This window comes from Chenopodium album, chromosome 11, assembly GCF_948465745.1.
Source record: "Chenopodium album chromosome 11, dcCheAlbu1.1, whole genome shotgun sequence".
NCBI lineage: Eukaryota > Viridiplantae > Streptophyta > Magnoliopsida > Caryophyllales > Amaranthaceae > Chenopodium > Chenopodium album.
Window position 1 is genome coordinate 10,514,700 of NC_137844.1, and position 19,057 is coordinate 10,533,756.

At 32.9% G+C, this 19,057-nt stretch overlaps 1 protein-coding gene across 1 annotated transcript; it reads left to right on the forward strand.

The window, feature by feature from the left end:
• The first annotated feature begins 16,927 nt into the window (after positions 1–16,927).
• On the forward strand, positions 16,928–18,654 carry LOC145568540 (UDP-glycosyltransferase 89B2-like). Its single transcript, XM_081627961.1, has one exon. It carries the CDS (start codon positions 17,060–17,062, stop codon positions 18,545–18,547), a length of 1,488 nt encoding a protein of 495 aa, XP_081484087.1. The 5' UTR covers positions 16,928–17,059; the 3' UTR covers positions 18,548–18,654.
• The last annotated feature ends 403 nt before the right edge of the window (positions 18,655–19,057 follow it).

Genomic DNA, 19,057 nt, shown 5'->3' on the forward strand with positions numbered 1-19,057 from the left:
GTGGCACATAATGAAAAGTTACCAGATAAGGTGGAGAAATCAATCATGCAAGAAGAAACTGGTTTCCTAAAAAAATTATGTGCTTGCGTTTGGCACCTTGAAATTGAACCCGCTGAGTTTGAAGAAAGGTGGAACAAGGTGATGATTGAATACCACTTGGAACAACATGAGTGGTTAGGTTATATATACAAGATAAGAGACAAGTGGATTCCGGCCTATTTCAGAGATGTGTTCCTTAAAGGAATAATGCGTACAACATCAAGATCCGAAAGTGAAAACAACTTTTTCTGCTCCTTTATCAATCCTCATGTGTCACTTGTTGAGTTTTACTTGAGATATGAAGCTGCAATTGATGCCCAGAGACACACTCAAGGTCAGAATGATAATGATTCAAAGCACAAATATCCTGAGTGCAAAACACCACTAGGGATAGAAAAGCATGCCTCACATTTATATACTAACTCTGTCTTTTATGAATTTCAATACGAGGTTGAAATTGCTTGTTTTTCTTGTGGTGTTGATGAATTGAAGAAAGAAAATGAATTGGAAGTTGCAACAGTAAGTGAAGGAAATCGGACTAGAACATTTGATGTTGTGTTTAATCCAACTAACTATGACACCACATGTTCTTGCAAGCTATTTTATAGGCAAGGAATTCCATGTAGACATATGATTTGGGTTTGAAAAGCAAAAAGGTTTGAAACCATTCCTGAGCAGTATATGCTACACAAGTGGACTACTATGGCATTAAAGAAACCAATTTTTGACTTGGGAGGAAACCTGTTGGAGCAATGTGCTAATATAATAGACAAGAAAAAATTGTTAAATGATTTATGGTCAGAGATACACACTTGTGTAAGTTTGGCAGAAGGCAAAGATGAAGATATTCAAGACCTTGTGATAAATCTTCAAGGAATAAGAAAGGATTTGGAAGCAAAGAGGATTGCAAGAAATAATGAAACAACAACTGGAAGTGCAAAAAACAAAGAGCGAGACATTGAGCTATTGATTGGAGCTAGTGTGCCAACTGAAATAATTGTCAAACCTCCAAAAGTTTCAAAGAATAAAGGGACTGGAGTTCATGTATCAAATGAAGAGACTTCAAAAAAGAAAGCGACTGAGATTGATGTGTCAAATGTTGAAACAAGAGGTAGAAGTGCAAAAAGGCTTAAGGGAGAAAAAGAAAAAGTTGTAGAACAAAACCAAAAAAAGAAGAGATTATGTAGAGGTTGTGGTGAATTGAGTCATCATGATATTAGAAATTGTCCAAAAAAAAGTGTAATGGTACTTTTATATACATATAAGATTTTGTTGAATTTTTATATTTAATAATATATTATTAATTTTGTACTAATCATAGTTTAATGCTTTGCAAATATTGTTGAATTGAAAATAGAACATATTCAAATGAGTGACTAAATATTTGTTCATTTCTCAAATGAGCAATAATTCCTTGCTCATTTATCAAATGAGCAAATAGTTAACTACTCATTTTGTCAAATGAGCAAATAATTATTTGCTCATTTGGAAAGTGAGCAAATAATTATTTGCTCATTTGGCAAGTGAGCAAATTAGCTATTATATGAACTTGGAACAATTGCACTCCTGTTTCATCTCCCAGTCCAAAATCAGCTCTCCTCAAGTCAAATGAGCAAACATATCTTTTCTCAATCATCAAACGAGCAAGTAATTCCTTGCTCATTTAGCAAATAATCAAAAAGGTAAATGCTCATTTCTTAAATGAGCAAAAATAGTTGCTTATTTGTGAAATGAGCAAACATTTCTTTACTCATTTATCAAATGAGCAAGAAATTCTTTGAACATTTATCAAATGAGCAAGAATTCATTGATCTATCATTTAATGAGCAAGCATCTGTTTGCTCATTTAACAAATGAACGAATATTTCAAATGAACACTGGCTGTATATAACAAGGTATGTGAAGTAAAAACAAATAAAAGATTGAATTTTAATTCAAATATAATCATCACTATAATAAAAAAAAAGGTAGGCTTCTGTTGGTAAAATCTGTTTATAAATCGGTTTTACATCATTCAAAGACTACTTAAAAGTAGATAAAATCTTAATTTACCCAATTCCCTAAACCAAAAAAGACAAATCATCACTACTAACTATTTAATTCCCTAACATTCGGCTTTCTTCATTCTTTTGCTCTTTCTTGCTTGAACTTTTTCTTCTTCAAGCTCTTCTTTTTCAGCATTTTCTTCTTTGTCAGCAACAGAAACTTTACTTTGCTTTTTCTTCTTCTGAGGAATTTCTTTAACAGATTGAATAGTGTTCACTTCACTTGTAATTATTCCCAGGATGTACTTTTCACGAAGTTTAGCCAAGATTATCAGCTGCAAAACAAATAACATAATCACCCTATACAATTAAGGAGATTTCAATAACATGAGCAAACATTTATTTCAATTAACATTTATAAGACAGTAACTGAAAGGATTAAGGGCTCAAACTAATTTCAATTAACCCACAACAATGAGCAATAGTGTAGTTTTTTAGGCTTGCATTTTGAAAGTTCAGCAATGAAAAGGATGATTTCCTGTTTGCTTTGTATCGTTTATCATGCTTTATTGCAGGCCAAGCTAACCATTGGTAATATCCAGGAATTCTCATGTTTTCTCTACACAACAAATGGGCCCAGAGCAATTTGGTTTATGATCTAAGATGGAATAAATGCTCACTGCAAATGCTTTCTCTTGACCTTGCAGGTCCAACAGAAACTTAATGAGTCGGAGTACAAAGATTTTGTTAGTTATTTGAAGGCACTGAAGTCAAAAACTATGAAAATAGGTTCTGTTTTGCAATCTATTGCAAAACTGTTTTCTGGGCAAGAAAAACTTCTCCAGAAACTACAGTGCAAAGGGGTTCAAGTTTTTCTACAAAAGTGCATGCCCAAACCATTAATGTCACTAACAAACAACACCCTCGAGCAATAAAGCATCAAGTTTTCCATAATTCAGATGTAAATCATCATTCTCTGATGAGCCAAACCATATACAATAGCAGAAATATGAACCCGTTAAGTATTTAAAATCAATCAAGTTGCGTAACTGCGTAAGGTCCAACAACCTAATCACAAGTTTCCTCAGTGACCAGTAAAAGTAACACCACAAGTTGCAGTTGTAACTTGTAAGGCAATGGCCTAAGGTATTGCTAGATTAATGGACCATAGACCTCAAAATTAAAGTAAACATTTGATAGGAATCCTTGCTCATTTATGAAATGAACAAGTAAATCCTTGCTCATTTGTCAAATGAGCAAACATTTCTTTGCTCATTTGATAAATGAGCAAGTAATTTCTTGCTCATTTAGCAAATAATCAAAAAGTTAATTGCTCATTTCTTAAATGAGCAAAGAATTAGTTGCTCATTTGTGAAATGAGCAAACATTTCTTTGTTCATTTATGAAATGAACAAGTAAGCAAATAGACCAAAACATCTTATTATTAATGAGACTAATCTGAAAGACTTACATTATTTTTCTTCAAACCAGGATCCCACTTTGCACAACCCATGTATGTTTCCATGAGTCTCATCACTGCAACTCCACAATGCAAATGATTTTTATCCGAAGACTTCCATGAACCATTAATCACAGAAATTTCCATCCGCTTGATATCATTTGCCAAAATAGAACTTTGTACATTTCCTTCACATTGAATAAAGTTTGAAAAAGCAGTTCTCTAAAAATAAAAACATCAAATAAGCAAACATAATAAAATCTGATAATTCAAGTAAAAGAAACAAACATAATGTGAATAGAGATTAACTTTTAAGCCATACCAAATGTTTTAAAAGCTGTTTATGATCTCCAGCATCTTCGTTATAATCAAAAAGCTCGATATTACCATTCAGTGTGGTAGTGTTAAAACATACCAAATAGTAATGATCTTCTTCATAAACTGGGAAGAAAAAAAGCTGAATATCCTTGTGTGGTACAACTGATTTCATGTACAAATTCTCAGCAACCTCAAAAAACATCTTATTTCGATGGGCAACAGAATCTATCTCATAGTGAATAAACAGTCCTACATGTTAAAGAAAAAAAATTAATTACAACAAAAAAAAAAATAATTCAATAAAACAAAATAAATGAAAGAATTTGAACTTACAGTAGCACTAAGGTCAAAAAAGAAACGAGCAGGAGAATTTGGATCTCTAAAATGCTCATTATAATTCAGAATGCTACACCAAGCATTAATGATCTTTGTATCAACTTTATTTTTATTATAAAGCTTCTCAAGATGTCATCTCAAAATTTCAAGACCATTCTCTCCATTAAATACTGGTTCACTGCATAAAAAGAATAAAGAAAGTTAGTATGACTAAAACAAATGGAAGTTAATGTACAAGATAATAAATTCTATAGATAAAAAAAAATACTTACAAACGATTTTTATCATCAGCAAACATTGCTCTCAAGACGCTCATCTGAACTGGTGATAATGGATTGTAAATTATCATAATGCGGGACTTAAAAGGTGATCTAAGAAGCACTGATGGCTGAGGTTTGCGTTTCTTTGGAATAAAACTCTTCTTTTCAGTATCACCTTTTCTCTTATGCACAATTACAGCTTCTTGAGCATCAGAAATGAGATCTTGAGGATTAGCATTCAGAGCATCACCAACAGCTTGAGAAGCATCAGCAACAGAAACACCAACTTGTGCACTGACAGAAGCAACTACAGGTTAAGTAGGCGTATTACTAGGGGGAGAATCAGTTTCTTGAGAAAAGACTCCTAAATTGAATGTAGGAGTTCCAGATCCTTTGGCAAGTGAACATCCTGAAGCAGATTTAAACTTGAATCTCCAAGTTTTTTGAACACATTTTTAGCATCCCTATCTGAACATCCAACATCAGGAATACAACTTGCTATCTGAACACTTTCAGAAGCAATCTTAGTAACATCAATGGGTTCCGATTCATTTGGATGAACAACCATTGCATTGATTAAAGATTCAGCATGCTTTTTGTTGCTTGAAATCTTAGAAAACCTATCCCAAGCTTCAATTACTGCCGGATCTTGCCAATACTCTTCATCTTGGCTAAATGAAAGAGTATTATCTTCAATCAAAGTTTTGGAGCTCATCTTATGCTCATCACAAATGCCCATGGCATCTTCCTTCAACTTTTGTATCTTCTCGTTGTTTGGAAAATACTTGATGGCAGCTTCATGTTTTTGACTGAAATCCATGTATGCCAAGACCAGGTTTGTAGATGCTGTTGCAAGCTCCATAAGGCATTTATGTATAAAAAAAACATAAATAAGATAAATATAAATGAGAAGAGTAAATATGAAATGAGCAAAGTGGATATGAAATGAGCAAAGTGGATATGGAATGAGCAAAGTCATATAAAAATGAGCAAATTGAACTTTATATGAGCACTGAAGTTTTTTCTCATTTGACAAATGAGCAAAAAATTAATTGCTCATTTGACAAATGAGCAAAAAAATTAAGAACTATAATGCTCCTGCTTACAAGAAATATCCACATATTTATCATAAATGAGTTTCACAAGATTGCAGTAACCAAAGACCAACATTTACATAAAATACTTTTTCTATATTCATGAGATGCATATGAGTAATGCAAAAGCACACATATGGCCACTTGCCTCTATGCATCATACTGAGAAGAACTCTACAAACTACAATGCCAAGTCACCCCATTCCTCTTCCCAAAACTTGAAACTAAGATCTGCTCAACATACTACAACTCCACTTCAATTAATGAGTCTTGCAAACTGATGAGAAGAAACACATTACCCTCGTCAAAGCTCCCTTTACGATAATGTGTTCCCACAAAAACTAACTGCTTCACACTATATGCACATAAACTAGTATATTGTGTTCCCTAGGCCGTTAAGAAAGTCAGATGGAGTTCAGAGTGTTAACACAGCCATATAACCTATATGTGTTGAAATTAGGTCAAACATAATCAACAGAGAAAGCAGAGGTTTAAAATATATATAAAAAAAAAAACCAAACAAACAAAACAGAGAAAGCAGGATGACCTTGACAGACTACTAGGCTGACAGCACCAAGAAACAGGAATTCGGGTAGAAGTTGCCTAATGACCATGCACTAAGATCTAAGAAGACAATAAAGCTGATACAAAATAACTAGAAGCAATAGTACTAGAGCAGAAAAAAGTATTAATCCTTCCACTTCTTCATTTTTTTTCTCACTTGCTTCTTTCTGTTGTTGATGGTAATTTCAAGAATATAATATGTTCCCTTTTTATTAGATCTGGCTTCTTTTTTTCTTTAAAATTTAATTTTTCAATTCTTTTTTTTTTATTCTCAGGCTTTATGTGCTCTTCACATTCCACGGCCGGTCCAAGAGCAAAAAATTAATTGCTCATTTCACAAATGAGCAAAAAATTGATTCAGATTATGATTGAAGAATGACAAATAAACAAGAATAATTGTGTGTGTTTGTGTGTGTGTTTAAGAGGTGGAGGAGGGGGAGAGTGCAGAATTAGAAGGGATCAATACTCTTGTTCAAACAATGTCTAAAAATGAACAAAGAATTAATATTGGTTTCCAGAAAACTCATATAAATACCTTCTTTGGATCTTGTTCACTTTCTTCATTTTTTGTACGAATTAGATCAGATTGTTCCTAAAATCAAACAAAAACAAAACAAAAAAAAAAAGAAAAAGAAAGTTAGAACAAGTTGAAAGCAAATATCCTAACAAATATAAACCAAGCTTACTTATAACACATAACCAATTGCATAATTTGCTCATCTGTCAAATGAGCAAAAAATTATTTGCTCATTTAAAAAATGAGCAAGTAATTGCTTGCTCATTAGACAAATGAGCAAAAATTAGTTGGTCATTTCCAAAAAGAACAAAGAATATTACAGTATATATGATTACCTTATTGGCAACTACTTGAGTTTCCACTTCAGAAGGAATGAATTTTTCCTAAATAAAAAACAAAAAAGTTAAAAATGTAGGATAAAAAGGAAAAGAATAAAACAGAAAATTATAGTTAAACACCATTTTAGGCTGTGTCATGCTAGAAGAACCAGCATCAAGCTTTTTAGCACGAATATTTCCAAGCCTCCATTTAAAGAGTTCCAATTTCTCACGTGTTGACAACATAGCTGTTGTCCACCCTTTCAAAATTGGAATTTCACGTGCAGCTCGAACTTCCTCAAGTACAAAGATCAACATATAATAACTACAAACAAGTAAGAAAAGAAAAATTAGTAAATTAAAAATCAACAAATAAGTAAGAAATACTACATTAAAAATAAACAAAAATTATAGTAATACCATAAGAAACAATAAAGACCCAGGAAAAGAACGAGTTGGATGTTCTTCCCAGAAAAGCTTGCCCTTCACGACAGAATCAAGGATATACTTTGACCAATTCAAGCCCTTGATTTTATCAACATCAGAAAGAAATGTAAGATGGAATAAATGCTCACTGCAAATGCTTTTTCTTGACCTTGCAGGTCCAACAGAAACTTAATGAGTCGGAGTACAAAGATTTTGTTAGTTATTTGAAGGCACTGAAGTCAAAAACTATGAAAATAGGTTCTGTTTTGCAATCTATTGCAAAACTGTTTTCTGGGCAAGAAAAACTTCTCCAGAAACTACAGTGCAAAGGGGTTCAAGTTTTTCTACAAAAGTGCATGCCCAAACCATTAATGTCACTAACAAACAACACCCTCGAGCAATAAAGCATCAAGTTTTCCATAATTCAGATGTAAATCATCATTCTCTGATGAGCCAAACCATATACAATAGCAGAAATATGAACCCGTTAAGTATTTAAAATCAATCAAGTTGCGTAACTGCGTAAGGTCCAACAACCTAATCACAAGTTTCCTCAGTGACCAGTAAAAGTAACACCACAAGTTGCAGTTGTAACTTGTAAGGCAATGGCCTAAGGTATTGCTAGATTAATGGACCATAGACCTCAAAATTAAAGTAAACATTTGATAGGAATCCTTGCTCATTTATGAAATGAACAAGTAAATCCTTGCTCATTTGTCAAATGAGCAAACATTTCTTTGCTCATTTGATAAATGAGCAAGTAATTTCTTGCTCATTTAGCAAATAATCAAAAAGTTAATTGCTCATTTCTTAAATGAGCAAAGAATTAGTTGCTCATTTGTGAAATGAGCAAACATTTCTTTGTTCATTTATGAAATGAACAAGTAAGCAAATAGACCAAAACATCTTATTATTAATGAGACTAATCTGAAAGACTTACATTATTTTTCTTCAAACCAGGATCCCACTTTGCACAACCCATGTATGTTTCCATGAGTCTCATCACTGCAACTCCACAATGCAAATGATTTTTATCCGAAGACTTCCATGAACCATTAATCACAGAAATTTCCATCCGCTTGATATCATTTGCCAAAATAGAACTTTGTACATTTCCTTCACATTGAATAAAGTTTGAAAAAGCAGTTCTCTAAAAATAAAAACATCAAATAAGCAAACATAATAAAATCTGATAATTCAAGTAAAAGAAACAAACATAATGTGAATAGAGATTAACTTTTAAGCCATACCAAATGTTTTAAAAGCTGTTTATGATCTCCAGCATCTTCGTTATAATCAAAAAGCTCGATATTACCATTCAGTGTGGTAGTGTTAAAACATACCAAATAGTAATGATCTTCTTCATAAACTGGGAAGAAAAAAAGCTGAATATCCTTGTGTGGTACAACTGATTTCATGTACAAATTCTCAGCAACCTCAAAAAACATCTTATTTCGATGGGCAACAGAATCTATCTCATAGTGAATAAACAGTCCTACATGTTAAAGAAAAAAAATTAATTACAACAAAAAAAAAAATAATTCAATAAAACAAAATAAATGAAAGAATTTGAACTTACAGTAGCACTAAGGTCAAAAAAGAAACGAGCAGGAGAATTTGGATCTCTAAAATGCTCATTATAATTCAGAATGCTACACCAAGCATTAATGATCTTTGTATCAACTTTATTTTTATTATAAAGCTTCTCAAGATGTCATCTCAAAATTTCAAGACCATTCTCTCCATTAAATACTGGTTCACTGCATAAAAAGAATAAAGAAAGTTAGTATGACTAAAACAAATGGAAGTTAATGTACAAGATAATAAATTCTATAGATAAAAAAAAATACTTACAAACGATTTTTATCATCAGCAAACATTGCTCTCAAGACGCTCATCTGAACTGGTGATAATGGATTGTAAATTATCATAATGCGGGACTTAAAAGGTGATCTAAGAAGCACTGATGGCTGAGGTTTGCGTTTCTTTGGAATAAAACTCTTCTTTTCAGTATCACCTTTTCTCTTATGCACAATTACAGCTTCTTGAGCATCAGAAATGAGATCTTGAGGATTAGCATTCAGAGCATCACCAACAGCTTGAGAAGCATCAGCAACAGAAACACCAACTTGTGCACTGACAGAAGCAACTACAGGTTAAGTAGGCGTATTACTAGGGGGAGAATCAGTTTCTTGAGAAAAGACTCCTAAATTGAATGTAGGAGTTCCAGATCCTTTGGCAAGTGAACATCCTGAAGCAGATTTAAACTTGAATCTCCAAGTTTTTTGAACACATTTTTAGCATCCCTATCTGAACATCCAACATCAGGAATACAACTTGCTATCTGAACACTTTCAGAAGCAATCTTAGTAACATCAATGGGTTCCGATTCATTTGGATGAACAACCATTGCATTGATTAAAGATTCAGCATGCTTTTTGTTGCTTGAAATCTTAGAAAACCTATCCCAAGCTTCAATTACTGCCGGATCTTGCCAATACTCTTCATCTTGGCTAAATGAAAGAGTATTATCTTCAATCAAAGTTTTGGAGCTCATCTTATGCTCATCACAAATGCCCATGGCATCTTCCTTCAACTTTTGTATCTTCTCGTTGTTTGGAAAATACTTGATGGCAGCTTCATGTTTTTGACTGAAATCCATGTATGCCAAGACCAGGTTTGTAGATGCTGTTGCAAGCTCCATAAGGCATTTATGTATAAAAAAAACATAAATAAGATAAATATAAATGAGAAGAGTAAATATGAAATGAGCAAAGTGGATATGAAATGAGCAAAGTCATATAAAAATGAGCAAATTGAACTTTATATGAGCATTGAAGTTTTTGCTCATTTGACAAATGAGCAAAAAATTAATTGCTCATTTGACAAATGAGCAAAAAAATTAAGAACTATAATGCTCCTGCTTACAAGAAATATCCACATATTTATCATAAATGAGTTTCACAAGATTGCAGTAACCAAAGACCAACATTTACATAAAATACTTTTTCTATATTCATGAGATGCATATGAGTAATGCAAAAGCACACATATGGCCACTTGCCTCTATGCATCATACTGAGAAGAACTCTACAAACTACAATGCCAAGTCACCCCATTCCTCTTCCCAAAACTTGAAACTAAGATCTGCTCAACATACTACAACTCCACTTCAATTAATGAGTCTTGCAAACTGATGAGAAGAAACACATTACCCTCGTCAAAGCTCCCTTTACGATAATGTGTTCCCACAAAAACTAACTGCTTCACACTATATGCACATAAACTAGTATATTGTGTTCCCTAGGCCGTTAAGAAAGTCAGATGGAGTTCAGAGTGTTAACACAGCCATATAACCTATATGTGTTGAAATTAGGTCAAACATAATCAACAGAGAAAGCAGAGGTTTAAAATATATATAAAAAAAAAAAACCAAACAAACAAAACAGAGAAAGCAGGATGACCTTGACAGACTACTAGGCTGACAGCACCAAGAAACAGGAATTCGGGTAGAAGTTGCCTAATGACCATGCACTAAGATCTAAGAAGACAATAAAGCTGATACAAAATAACTAGAAGCAATAGTACTAGAGCAGAAAAAAGTATTAATCCTTCCACTTCTTCATTTTTTTTCTCACTTGCTTCTTTCTGTTGTTGATGGTAATTTCAAGAATATAATATGTTCCCTTTTTATTAGATCTGGCTTCTTTTTTTCTTTAAAATTTAATTTTTCAATTCTTTTTTTTTTATTCTCAGGCTTTATGTGCTCTTCACATTCCACGGCCGGTCCAAGAGCAAAAAATTAATTGCTCATTTCACAAATGAGCAAAAAATTGATTCAGATTATGATTGAAGAATGACAAATAAACAAGAATAATTGTGTGTGTTTGTGTGTGTGTTTAAGAGGTGGAGGAGGGGGAGAGTGCAGAATTAGAAGGGATCAATACTCTTGTTCAAACAATGTCTAAAAATGAACAAAGAATTAATATTGGTTTCCAGAAAACTCATATAAATACCTTCTTTGGATCTTGTTCACTTTCTTCATTTTTTGTACGAATTAGATCAGATTGTTCCTAAAATCAAACAAAAACAAAACAAAAAAAAAAAGAAAAAGAAAGTTAGAACAAGTTGAAAGCAAATATCCTAACAAATATAAACCAAGCTTACTTATAACACATAACCAATTGCATAATTTGCTCATCTGTCAAATGAGCAAAAAATTATTTGCTCATTTAAAAAATGAGCAAGTAATTGCTTGCTCATTAGACAAATGAGCAAAAATTAGTTGGTCATTTCCAAAAAGAACAAAGAATATTACAGTATATATGATTACCTTATTGGCAACTACTTGAGTTTCCACTTCAGAAGGAATGAATTTTTCCTAAATAAAAAACAAAAAAGTTAAAAATGTAGGATAAAAAGGAAAAGAATAAAACAGAAAATTATAGTTAAACACCATTTTAGGCTGTGTCATGCTAGAAGAACCAGCATCAAGCTTTTTAGCACGAATATTTCCAAGCCTCCATTTAAAGAGTTCCAATTTCTCACGTGTTGACAACATAGCTGTTGTCCACCCTTTCAAAATTGGAATTTCACGTGCAGCTCGAACTTCCTCAAGTACAAAGATCAACATATAATAACTACAAACAAGTAAGAAAAGAAAAATTAGTAAATTAAAAATCAACAAATAAGTAAGAAATACTACATTAAAAATAAACAAAAATTATAGTAATACCATAAGAAACAATAAAGACCCAGGAAAAGAACGAGTTGGACGTTCTTCCCAGAAAAGCTTGCCCTTCACGACAGAATCAAGGATATACTTTGACCAATTCAAGTCCTTGATTTTATCAACATCAGAAAGAAATGTAAGAATATCAGAATTAATATTCATGTTTTGTTTCCCTGACAAAAAATGAGCAAAACAAAAGAGAAATGAGCAAATAGAAATTTAAATGAGCAAAATAAAATAGAAATGAGCAAACTAAATTGAAAATGAGCAAATTGAAAGTAAAATGAGCATAATAAAAATAAGAAGACTACCATCCATCAGTGTAGACACACAAAGAACTACAAAGTTCCGTTTGAACATAGCACTAGCTGACTTATGCTTCTTCAAAAACTCTTTAAGCTCCCCTATTTTGATAGAGAGTGAGTTGCTTTGGAATTGCTTTTTTCATTGCTGAATGACTTTTTTATTTCTGGAAAAATTATTTTTATCAATCTCTATGCCCCCTATTGGCAACCCAAGAACTTCATGCACATGGTCTTCAGTAATACGGAAAGGATCAGAATCAGGAATATTTAATGAGCACGTCTTAGCATCAAAGTGTTGCACCAACCATAAACCCAACCGCAAAGGCAGTTGGGTCACTTCAAAAACTCCATCGACCCAAATCCTATATCTCTAACTGCTTTCAACTGATTTTGTGAAAGTAAAACTAATTCCATAACTTGAACAATGGATGAGGGTGACATCCGACTATGCAATGTCCCATGAATATGAGACTTCAAACCTTCCACTTCATTGCCTGACTTCAAACCTTGCAATTCATTGCTGGATTTCATCTCCACTACCTTAATCATCTGTTTTTCTTTCTTTAATGTGTCCTTTAAAACCCTTTTTCCTTTGTCATTAGAAGATCTTGTCTTGAAACTCCTTCCTTTAAATTGTGGCTGTGTAGAACCACCAACAACTCCTAATTGTGCTGGCCCTGCTGCATCTTGGTCACCACCAACAACGGCTGCCCTTGCTGCATCTTCGTCACCACCAACAACTCCTAATTGTGATGCCCCTGCTGCATCTTGGTCACCACCAACTCTTAACTGTGCTGCCCCTGCTGCATCTTGGTCACCACCAATAACTCCTAACTGTCCTGCCCCTGCTGCATCTTGCTCACCAACATTAACAGCAGAATCTGTCTCAACAGATGTCCTGCTCAACAAAATAGGTATCCTTGATGTCAAATGAGAAAATACTTAGCTACTAATTTAACAAAATGAACAAAAACTTAAATGCTCATTTCTCAAATGAGCAAATAGTTAATTGCTCATTTCTCAAATAAGCAAATAGTTAAATGCTCATTTGTCAAATGAGCAAATACTTAGTGCTAAAATGAACAAGTTATCAACTACTTTTAAAGCTGTGAAGAAGTTAGAGAACTTGTTCTTAAACTCAAATTCTTTCTCACTGATATCTACTTTAAGACCTGATGTGCAACATAATGAACTAACTTCTAGGCTTCTGATGTGAAAAGCCGAACAGTAAAACGCCTTCAAACTATCAGCTTCTTGGCTTCTGATGTGAAAAGCTGAACTAAGTACAGGACGAAGTTGGTAGCTTTGTGGTGACTATAGTAATAACATTGCACAGGGAATTTTGATTGTGAGAATTTCTAAGACAAACAAAAGAGATGAGAGCCCTGTACTCCCATCTTAAATAGTTTTTTTCCTATTTTCTTTCACATACAAGTATTAACCTGTGGCAGTTTTAGATGTATTGAAAATTACTTCCCAACATAATCTACAACTTTTTATTGCTTGTAAGTTGTGGAAATTTCGGAGGTACTCTTACAAATTAGACTCAATAATCTATTTTCCTGAAACAGTGTCGTAGCACCTTCTTTCAATACTCTCTTGAGCCAAAACTTCAAAGAATTCTTGTGCTAGTGGAAATTTCTCTTATATAAAATTGTTATTCTTTACAGTGGTACACTTTAAATTATTATGTTATAAACTAATGACCATGCCTTCTGGTAAACATCAATTAATAAACACACTATACACCAAATAAGAAGTACTGTGTCACACTTACCATGTTATAAACTAAGTGAATGTGCTCTTTTGAGAAATGTCTGCAAACACCAGCATTAACAGCAATCAATTAACCAACATCTACAAACATCTTATCAAGAAAAGGAATCTTATATTATCTCTATATAAACGCGCCTTCAATGTATACACAATGTAAATAGATGATGTGATGCCATCACCATTAAAGCACACAGTAAATTGTCAATTAAAAAGCTAATATTTCATAAATGAACAACAAAACATAAAATGAACAAGTTATCAACTAATCTACAAGAACTCCCATACAAGTAATACAACTCATCAACTAATCTACAACAACAACAAAAATAATAATAACTCAAATAATAAAAATAAAATGAGTAGAAACACATACATTGTATTTTCTTGAGGAACATTTGCATTTGCAGAATCCATAGCAATTACTTTTAGGTTTCCAAAAAAAAAACAAAGAAAATGTAAGATAATTACTCAAATGAAGCAAAATTAAAACTAAAATCAACTAATAATTACTCAAATAAAGCTATAATCAAACAAAAAATAAGATAAAACCAGAAAATAAAACATAATTGAGAATTAAAGTAAACCGAAAATCAAATTAAAATACACAAAATAATTAAAATACCTAAAATCAAGCTAAAATCAACATAATAGCACAAATTATCAGTGATTTCTAGGTTTCCAAAAAAACGAAAAAACTGGACAATAACGAAAATAAGGCAAAATCAACTTGATAACTACTCAAAAAAAACGAAAATAAAACTAAAATCAATGAAAAAAACAAAGTAAAACATTATCGACACAAATTGTTAAACAATGTGAGCTGAAATCAGCGAAAATCAAACGAAAATCAAAACGAAAATCAATGATGAATGTAACTGAATGTGACCTAAAATTAATTGAAAAACAGAAAAATATAAACAATAAACTCACCTTGACAAAGAATTGATGAAGATTGAAGAAGTAGTGATGAAAAATCAGAGAGAATAGCAGAGAGAAAGAGAGTACAAAACAGAGAAATTGAGTGAGGAGAGAGAAAATAGCGCGTGAAAGAGGAAGGAGGAGAGAGAAAAAACGCAGGAGTTTTGTTTGACCAGGATTTAATTGCGGCCGTTGGATGTAATTGGTCCAACGGTTATAATGAGTCCTCACATATAATAGGGTTCTCACATAAGGGATGTGGTATCATATGATCCCATTTCTATATATATATATATATATATATATATATATATATATAATATTTAAAAAAATTCAAACAAACTGTGCATCGCACGGGTTTCATCTAGTACAAATTACAAAGGAGCGCAAATTCAACATATTGTAAGTTGGGCCTTATTCTTAAACTAAACCAAGACCTTATTAGTAGATGCTAAAAATTGTGAGCAAAAATAATTATTATTTTCAATTGTGCGTCAAAATAATAATAATATAATAATAATAACAATAATAATTTTATTATTATTATTATATTATAATAATAATAATAAATTATTATTATTATTATTATATTATTATTATTATTATTATTATTATTTTCAATTGGTTTAATTTACAACTTATTAAGCACAATACATATAGTGGAACAAGTCTAACAAACAAATTTTAAATTGTAGGTTAACCACTCCAAATTTTAAACAAGTCTAACAAACAACAAAGTATATATTTCTATGCATAATATAGCTTTTCTTATCTAAAATAATGATGTAGATTTCCTTCATTAGAATGGATACAATAATAAAATCAAAATGAAATTCTCATATCATTGTCCTTTTTGTCAGATCATCAATAGAAAATAAAATAATAGAAAAATCCAATTCTTCATTATTGCTCTAAGAGCTTGTTCACATTTGCTGAATTAAGCTGAACTGAATTAAACTGAACTGATTGGAGCTAAAGTGAACTGAACTGAAATTAAAGTGAAGTGAACAGGCTCTAAGGGTGATAGAATTAACAATATGGTTGGCAATTCCATACATTAGCACTAACTCATACCAGTTCATTTTATATTTATACGAAGTATTAAAATTTAATTAATCAATCAAATCCCTTTTTTTAAACTACTTCCTCCTTTTTTATTTTATTGCACCATTAGCACTTTTACATTATTCACTTAATGTTCTTTGACCATCATTTGTGATTTATACATTAGGAAAAATATAGTCATGTAAGATCTAGTTAGATTCGTATCGAACTCTACTTTTCAAATATCAAATTTTTATAATTTTTACAAAAATATAATTGAAGATATTGATAACTAAAGTAATGCATTGGCAAGCGTGAAATCCCTCGTGGGGCAATAAAAAAGAACGAAGGAAACATATTAAAATTGTACTTCTATAAAAGACAAATAAAACTATACAAAGTATTATTTAAATACGAAAAAAAAAGTGTCATTTTTTTTTTTCTTTTTAGGGAGTAATAAGATAAAAATCCATACTAAACCATCACATCACCAACTCCATCAAATTGCTCGGTGAAAGTGGTGGACTGGTGGTATCTTAATCTATGATTATACTCTAAATTATTCAAATATACCGCTCAACAAAATCTATAATTTCTAAGTTAAACTAAGATTTTCATAGACGACCATAATCAACGGATCCCACATATAAAAAGACGTCTACTAGATAGACTACTACAGTACGAACTTTATTACGTACATCATTCACTTTATTTTATTTGGAATAACCACTGACTGACTATTAAACACCATTCATGAATCACGATCCATTTCAACCAATAATTCATCATTTTCATCAAACTTTCCAACCTTTTTTGAAACGCTTTATATTCATCCATTCATTCATTCATTATTATTCTTCTGCTACCCTACAAAAATACCCACCATTCATTCACTCAATCACCTATTTTCTATTCACCATTATTATTCATTCATTCCTCTCCCATTTTCCTCTATTACGTAACCATCAAATGGCACCCGAAATCGTAACCGGAACCGAAACCGATACCGAAACTGAAACAACTCATATCTTAGTGATCCCATACCCAGCACAAGGTCATATGATACCATTGTTAGATCTCACGCACCACCTTCTATCCACGCGCCGCCTTACCATCACCGTCGTAACCACCCCTATGAACCTTCCTCTTTTGTCTCCTCTGCTTACTCTTTTTCCTTCTAATATTACCCCTCTTGTATTACCCTTTCCTTCGGCTCCCGGAATTCCCGCCGGTAAAGAGAATACCAAGGACTTGCCGCCGGCGAGTTTCCGGCAGATTATACCCGCTCTGGCGAGATTGCGGGATCCGTTAGGTCACTGGTTCAAATCCCATCCGAGTCCTCCTGTTGCGATTATTTCGGATATGTTTCTTGGTTGGACGCATCGTTTTGCGGTTGAAATGGGGGTTAAACGCGTCGTTTTTTCTCCTTCTGGGGGTATGGCTTTATCCGTGATTTACTCCCTTTGGAAGAATATGCCTAAAGGAGGGGATCAAAACGGTGACGTTTTGTTTGAGGATGTGCCGAATTGTCCGAAATACCCTTGGTGGCAGCTGTCCCCGGTTTATAGGTCTTACGTGGAAGGGGACCCGGATTCGGAGTTGATTAAGGATGGGTTTTGGGATAATATTGCTAGTTGGGGGATTGTGGTTAACTCTTTTGATGGGTTGGAAAGAGTTTATTTGGACCATTTGAGAGGTAGTATGGGTTATGATGATCGGGTTTGGGATGTGGGCCCGTTGGTTCCCGCTAAGGGGTACAAGGATCGAGGTGGAGCTAGTTCGATTGAGGTGGATAAGATGTTGGCTTGGCTTGACACGTGTCGAGATAATGAGGTGGTGTATGTATCGTTTGGAACCCAGGCTATACTAACAAGTCAACAAATTGAGGTGATCGCTGAAGGACTAGAAAGAAGTGGTGTTAGATTTATTTGGCCAATAAGGGACCATATCACGGCTAAGCAAATGGAAGTAGACTGTGAGACGGTCATGACCGGTTTTGAGGAACGTATGGCAGGCCGAGGGATTGTCATAAGAGGGTGGGCTCCACAAGTTCTGATTTTAAGGCATCCAGCAGTTGGCACATTCTTAACTCATTGTGGGTGGAACTCGATCCTTGAGGGGATCATGGCTAGTGTAATGTTGCTTGCTTGGCCATTTGGTGCCGATCAATTTTCAAATGCAACATTGCTAGTGGACTACTTGAAAGTTGGTGTTAGAGTTTGTGAGGGATCTAACACGATTCCTAATCCATGTGACTTGGCTCAAATCTTAGCCAACTCGGCTAATCAAGATGAAGCTAGTAGACAAAAGATCATCAAATTACAAAATAATGCATTAGAGGCTTTAAGTGAGACTGGAAGTTCTTCCAAAGCCTTATCTAGGTTTGTTAACAAGTTATGTGAGCTAAAGACTAGGCCTAAAAGTCACATCATTTCTCATAACAATCTCGTTGAATGATTTGAATGCTTAATGGTTGTATTATGTATTTTATATTTATGTGATGATGTAAGTTAGTTGGTTGAAGTTATGCATTTAGATTCATAATCATACGTAAAAAAAATTAATAATAAATTACTTTATATAATAATTTTTTAATTGACAATTTTTTTTTGGTGAAATAATCTTATTTCTTTTCTTCCTCCCCCCCCCCCCAAAAAAAAAGAAAAAAAAAAAAGCTACTCGTATAAGATAATCCTATTCATTTTATTCAAAGTTGTTGGCGTTAGAGATAAATTTAACAAAATATTTTATGTACTGAAACGATGATTATAAACATTATATTTTAATTAGGTATGTGTTAGTCTATTGACTTTCTAGACTATTCATTTGGTCTTTATTTATTTTTTATTGTAATGATAATGATACAAAAGTCAATTAAAAAAACAAAGAAAAAAAACCCTAGCAAAATTTAAAACGTTAATAAATCTATGTGCTTGAAAAATGCAGTGGCTGGTCGTTTTTCTTGTT